Source organism: Bison bison, unplaced genomic scaffold (genome assembly GCF_000754665.1).
Source record: "Bison bison bison isolate TAMUID 2011002044 unplaced genomic scaffold, Bison_UMD1.0 scf7180017864143, whole genome shotgun sequence".
NCBI classification, from domain to species: Eukaryota; Metazoa; Chordata; class Mammalia; order Artiodactyla; family Bovidae; genus Bison; species Bison bison.
In genome coordinates, this window is record NW_011494715.1 from 5,676,542 (window position 1) to 5,683,333 (window position 6,792).

At 53.9% G+C, this 6,792-nt stretch overlaps 1 protein-coding gene across 1 annotated transcript in view; it reads left to right on the forward strand.

The window, feature by feature from the left end:
• KIF13B (kinesin family member 13B) overlaps positions 1–6,792 on the forward strand; it is a 194,849-nt gene that overhangs the window by 180,459 nt on the left and 7,598 nt on the right. The window contains exons 37-38 of the mRNA XM_010840317.1: positions 2,823–2,885; positions 6,633–6,788. Of these exons, the coding sequence (XP_010838619.1) occupies positions 2,823–2,885; positions 6,633–6,788 (219 nt within the window). The remainder of the gene's footprint in view (positions 1–2,822; positions 2,886–6,632; positions 6,789–6,792) is intronic.

Here is a 6,792-nt window from a genome sequence, read left to right on the forward strand (position 1 = left end):
GAAAGAAGTGGTTGTGGAGAATGAGGGATGGTGCGGGGAAGCGTGAGGTCTTCAGCATAGAAGCCTGGAGCCACAAAGCTGGGGCCCTGTCCTCAGGAAGCCCTGTGGCTCCGCTGGATTCCAGTATTGCATCCCAGTCAAGCAGGTGCCTTCCCATTTACTGGATTTAAAAAAAATTATTCTGAATCACAAAGAAAAGTATATTTTTCTGTACCCCGTTTAGGAGGACACAGAAAAGGTTTCATCCTGGGTGGCTGTAGTTCCATCTTGGTGGGATTTTTACATTTTTGTGCTTTAAAGGAGAATGTTTCATCTCAATCTTGTCTGTTTTAAATAAGATATAACTGAAGAATGTAAGTATTTCGGGGTTCCAGCTTAACAAACTTTTTTTCTGCCCTTACTGAGAGAGATGGTCTGAACACCTTTCCATTCGTGGGGGGGCTTCAGACGCAGTGGGGAAAATGAAAATGAAGGTACTAGCCCCGGCACTGAAGGGACCGTAAGACAGAGTGGAGGGTGCATGCTTGAAACAGAGAATCCCTGACAGGAGGCCTGGGGCAGGCAAGGTGTGCGACGGGAGCTGGGTGGGAGGCACGGGGGTCTTTCCTGGTCAAGGAGTTGAGGGAGAGGCTGGGGGGTTCAGGCCTTGCTGCTGGCAGGGCACCCTCCCTGGCTCTGTCCATTGTCTTTCCTAAACCCACGTCTGACCCTGGCTCTCCCGGCCTTTGCCCTGAGGTGCTCCCCAGTGTCTGCAGGGTAGAGCGTCTTCCCTTAGTTTATCCCCACGTCTGGCCAGCTGTTTGGCTGTATCTTCTGCCATGTCCTACTTCACTGTCTCTGGGCCTTTTTCTCAGATGCTGGTGCTGTTCCCGTACCCCTTAATTGCTTCTAGCTCCTTTTTCCCCGGAGAAGGCAATGGCACCCCACTCCAATACTCTTGGCCTGGAAAATCCATGGATGGAGGAGCCTGATGGGCTGCAGTCCATGGGGTCGCTAAGAGTCGGACACGACTGAGCGACTTCACTTTGGCGTTTCACTTTCATGCATGGGAGAAGGAAATGGCAGCCCACTCCAGTGTTCTTGCCTGGAGAATCCCAGGGACAGCGAAGCCTGGTGGGCTGCTGTCTATGGGGTCGCACAGAGTCAGACACGACTGAAGAGACTTAGCAGCAGCAGCAGCAGCTTTCCCGCAGAGGCTGTCCCAGGGTACAATTGGCTGTAGCAGTACCTTTGCTAAAACGCAGCTGTTTGGTGTATGAATGTAGGTCGACACCCTTCTCAGTGGGCTGTTTTGTTCCAAATGGACTTTTCTCCCTTAAGTTAAGAGTCTGGGCTGCTAGAAAGTAAGCACAGCTTTGGGCGTCAGCCTTCATGCCTGCAGACTCTTGGGGAGTCATGACAGCAGAGGAGCCCTGGCACCCAGACACACCAGGGACCTGGGAGGAACCGGTTGCTCAGGGCTGGAGGAAGGGACCTGAAAAGGTTCCCAGACCAGGGAAACTAGATAGATCGAGGCACTGCATGGCAACAAACCCCGACACCCGGCTTTGACGCCTCCTGTGAAACGGGATTGAGGGTAGGTATTTGGCCCAGATGGAGCCCTCTTAGAGCCGAGCTTTCTAAGGTGACCTCCAGACCTGAGCTTTGGAGCAGGCAGGCCCAGGAGGCGACCAGACCTTGGTTGGGGAGATAAATGCAGAGCATGGTAGGCCCCAGGGTTCTCCAAGGTGGTCGCGTCTGCTCTGTGCCCACCTGCTGTTGTGAACACAGCAGCTGCCGACTCCTTCAGGGTTACCAGATCCTCCTCCCGACTTTTCTTTCTTCTAGTTTTTGTGTGGTTTTTAGCTCTCTGTTTTAACGAGCTGTTCCTTGAACCACACGTCCGTAAGGAACCGGCTCCGCTCATGTGATATCGCTTGTGCCCATCAATTCAGGCTCTCACCCCGTCATCCCTGCTCTGTTGTTGGCACCTGTCGTTTGCCCGCCTCACTCTTGCACTGTTTCTGCAGCCAGTCTGCCTTCCACCGGCAGGTTGGTCTTCTTCACGTCCTGCCCCCTCTACCCAGGACCTGTGGGGATCCTCGCCATTGCCCAGGAGCTTGGCTCAGACCCCAAAGCCTCTATTCACATGCCTGTCCCTCTGTGCTCCAGCTACACTGGCGTCTATCCTCACCCCCCTCGCTGCCTGTGACGGCTCCGCCCACACTTCTCTGGACCAGGAATCTCCCTGGCTGGGCAAGGTTTAGTTTGTGCTCCACCTCCCCTGAAGCCTTTCCCGATCTTCCTGTCGTGTCACATCTCTCTGTCAGGTCCTAAATGCTCCCATGTACAGATAATAAGTGATACTCAGCGTGCTCCGTCATGTCCGACTCTGCAACCCCCGGGACCGTAGCCTGCCAGGCTCCTCTGTCCCTGGGATTTCCCAGGCAAGAATATGGGAGTGGATTCCCATTTCCTTCTCCAGGGGATCTTCCCGACCCAGGGTTCAAACCCACGTCTCCTGCATTGGTAGGCGGGTTCTTTACCACTGAGCCATCCAGAGAGCTCCATGTACAGATACAGCCCTTGGCTAACACGTGCCGTGCACAAGCGAAGAGAGCACCTGCACTCCTTACACGTCTGGTGTCGCTGGGCCACTGACTGCTCCTGGCTTTGTATGTTTCCGGCACAGCATCCCCACCCAGCCCCTGACAGCCCTGCCAGGCAGTGACTTGTCAGAATCCCTACAAGCTGTAGAAGTTCCCTCTGGGTGGAAGGCTTCTCTGGTTCTGTCTGCCCTGCTCCCCCGAGCCCCGAGCCCACTCGCTCCCTTGTTTCCTCAGCCCGTGCCCCGAATCACAGTGCAGTCGGCCCTTCCGGACGTCGGGTCGCCTAGGATGGCCGAGGTGAGTTGGTCGGGCCGGGTGGTGCCTTCTCTGTGGCTGTCCCACATACAGTGGGTGGCCCCAATGCTGTAACTGTGGAGTCCACACCCGTGGCTTTTAATTTTAGCATTCCCATCTCGATAATGAACTATAATGTAGGTCACTGTCTTCCCCCTCTCTGTTTTGCTTGTTACACTTTTCTATTTTCAACTTGTTAATCATATGATTGCTAAACTCCTAGGTGCTTGACTGCTAATGTAGTCTGCTGTTTTAATAGCCCACTGCTAGGCAGAGGTGATTTCTATAAACAGAACCATCTCCTTATCCCAAGTGTTGGCTTAATTCTCAGTTTTACATTTTATTCTGATTCATGATATCAGCGTGAAAAGACTGACGCTAAGCTGGGGGAGAAAATCATCTCTTATGATCTCCCACAGATGAACAGCACTTCTCATCTTATGAATAGCAAATCTATTTTCTCCCACTGTGCCGTTCATCCTCTGAGGAGATGCTGTGTCTTCCATAGGAAGTTTTTTATTTATTAAAACAGGAGCTGCTGCTGCTAAGTCGCTTCAGTCGTGTCCGACTCTATGCGACCCCATAGACGGCAGACCACCAGGCTCCTCCGTCCCTGGGATTCTCTAGGGAGGAACACTGGAGTGGGTTGCCATTTCTTTCTCCAATGCATGAAAGTGAAAAGTGAAAGTTAAGTCGTTCAGTCGTGTCTGACTCTTAGCGACCCCATGGACTGAAGCCTACCAGGTGCCTCCGTCCATGGGAATTTCAAGGCAAGAGTACTGGAGTGGGTTGCCATTGCCTTCTCCGAAAACAGGAGCAAAAGAGGCCAAATAATTGAAAGATAATTCAGATATCCAAGAGTTCACTCCTTTCTGCATGGCCCATTTCAATCCTAGGTGTTCACAAATTTAACCAAAGGTAGAGCTGCCCCCGCCCCAGCCCCCATGAGTTGGGTTGATGATTTCTCAAGGCAGAACTGGGTGGGACTCCCAGGCCAGTGGGGCAAAGGGAGACCCTTACACAAGGGTGCTTCCCTGCGGGCTTGCTCAGATCCAGGTTTTCCGGTAGCCTTAGGAATGTCTGTGCTAAACTGTGACCCAGAGAGGCAGGGAGATTCCCACTCACATAGCAATTCCAATTGAGTGGGAACCCACAGTGCCAAAGCGGAAGGATCAGAGCTGCGCTTGGCTCAGCGTGAAAGAACCAAGAACCCGGGTAATCAGAGCTCACCTTCTGCACCACCCCCCAACTCTTCCTCCCCACTACCCTCCCCAACCATCTCCTCTTTCCTGTTGCTGTGGATCTGACCTCTGATCCCCAGCTTTTCCCTTACTGGAGGCTTTGGGTGAATAGCCTCTCTGGGCCTCGTCGTAAAGTAAGTCCTTCCTGGCCCGCATCAGAGGACACAGTGAAAACTGATGGGGTAGAAGCTGATGGGGCTCTGAGGCACTGTCCCTGGGCCGTCCATTCCTCAGGACTAAGTCTTTCCTTCAGCAGATCCTGCAACTGGGGGGGACGGCCTTATCCCCAGGGAGTAGGGAACTGCAGACTATGTCAGAACCGTGGTTACTGTTCAGATTTCAGAGTCTCCTAAATTTTGCTTGTGTATTCTTCCCTGCCTGGTCAGTGAGATTAAAAATAGAATAGAAAAGGATAAATAAAACATGTACAAGTTGCGAAAGAAAAATGATTGAAGGATTGCCTCATCTTTTAGAGTATTTATGCTGGTGACAGTTATTGATCTACTGGATTTAGTAAATTTTGCAGCCCAGAGATCCATCACAAAAATGGGTTGTTAATCTCAAGAGGTGCCGTTAATTTCGTACCCTGAGAGTGTGCCTTGTGGGGGGAGGAGGGCCTCCGGAGACAGGAATATAAATGGCGATTCACGTGAAAATGCATGATTTATCAAACTGCTGAGTTAAGCCAAGTAACTGTAAGAGACTTATAGATCTCAGCTGTTTCCCAGTTCAAATAAATCCTGTATTTCAAATGGAAAATGGCCATTCCTGTAAGATAAATAATCTTTCCGTAAATATTGAGGACATATTTCTTTTTTTGAGCAGCACCCTTCTCGCCCCACAGCCCGCTTCCCACTCCGTCTCCCATTCCCTGTCAGTGTGCACCGGGAACAGAAAGATAATCTGCTGCCTTCTCCGGTGGCTGCAGTTATCACGGCAGGAACACCCGAGAGCACGGCGGGGCCGTGGAGCTCTGCTGGAGTGACTCAGACCGGGGGCTAAGAGGCGGGGAGCCCAGCGCAGCTCCGGCCTCACTCAGCCCTGCTCGCCGGGCTGGCTGCTCCTCGGCCCACGAGTCTCCAGATCGGAGACCCTGATGCGGGCCGTGGGACCAGCCTTGAGCAGCGTCTCAAAAGACAGCCTCTCGGGAAGGGGACAGCCTACAGGCAACCTCTGTCCCTCCTCTTCCCCTGCCTCCTGCCCCACAGGCCCCACGGTTGTTGCTTCCTGTCGAGCTGTGCTCTGGCTCGTCCGGATCCCTCGCTGAGGCCACCGTTTCAGTTCTGCAGGAGCAGCGTGCTCTGCTGGCCTCCAGTGATCCTCTTAGCCTCCCCAGGAAGTTGGTGCTGGACGGGGGCGGTGGGGGGGGTCCATCCCCGAGGGAGGAGCTCCGGGCCTGAGTGCAGGAGGTATAAGAGGCAGTCCGGCATTCACACGCGCCATGCTTTATGCGAAGGCTCTCCTGCCCGACTTGTACCACACTGCCCAGCTGCCGCCCCGCGTCATCGTTCCCACCACGAGGCAGGCGTGTCCCACAGTTAACTCCGCCCCGACCCTGTCTACCTGGTGACAGTATCCGATCCCCGCAGCTTGAGGGCTCTGCCCCACAAGACTGCCCCCACTTCAGATGCCAAGTCCTGCGGGGTCCAGACCAGAGGATCCCTTGACCCCTCCCTCAGGTTCAGTGAATTTGCTGGAGCGAACTCAAGAGAAGTATTTTACGTACTAGGCTATCAGTTTATTAGGGATGTAACATAGGAGCAGCCAGGTGGGAGAGACCTGCAGGGGAAGGGCAGGGCGCTGCCGTGCTCTCTGGGCACGGTGCTCTGCCCCCATTGCCACATGTTCTCCTGCCCAGAAGCTCTCCAAACCCCGTTCTTGTAGGGGTTTTGTGGAGGTCATTACATAGGCATGGTTGATTAAAGCGTTGGCCACTGCTGAGTGAGTCAGCCTCCAGCCCCTTCCCAGAGGTCAGGGATGGGATGGAAACTTACACCCTTCTAGTCATGTGATTGGTCCCCTTGGCAACCAGCCCCTCCTTGGGAGTTTTCCAAAAGTCACCCCCCTTAACATAAACTTAGATGTGGTCGTAAGGGGCTTGTTAGGAGTATCAGGAAACCTTCATAGCATTTGGGAAACCCCAGGGGTTTTAGGAGTTCTGTACCAAAAAATAAGACATTTAAGACCAAATGTGTAATTCTTAACTAGAAACCATACTATCATAGGCAGCTATAGGAGCTGTGCCTTATGGAAGGTGGCGGCAATGAGGGGCACTCGGGGCTGCCTTGCTCAGCCCGGGTCAGGGCAGGGAGGGGCAGCAGTGGCTTGCAGACTGTTGGCCTCTGTTATCTGTGCTCAGAGGTTGCATGGAGAGGCTGATGTGGGAACCTTCCACCCTGCTGCAAGGCCACTCTAGTCCCACCATCAGAGCTGTCTGTCTCCAACGACAACAGGATTGGCCTTGAGGCTTTGGGGAGGAATGCCTAACTCTCAGCTCTCCCCTTTCCAGGCTCAGCAGGAGAACGGGGGGCTGCGCGTGGCCCCCAGCATGCCTGTGGCCTTGCCAGCCACCCCTGCGCCCAGGACCTGTGATGGGCCCCCGAGAGTGACACCCACCTCCCCGGCCCCTGAGGGTGGGGATGGGCCCCCCAGCCCCCTGAGCGAAGCCT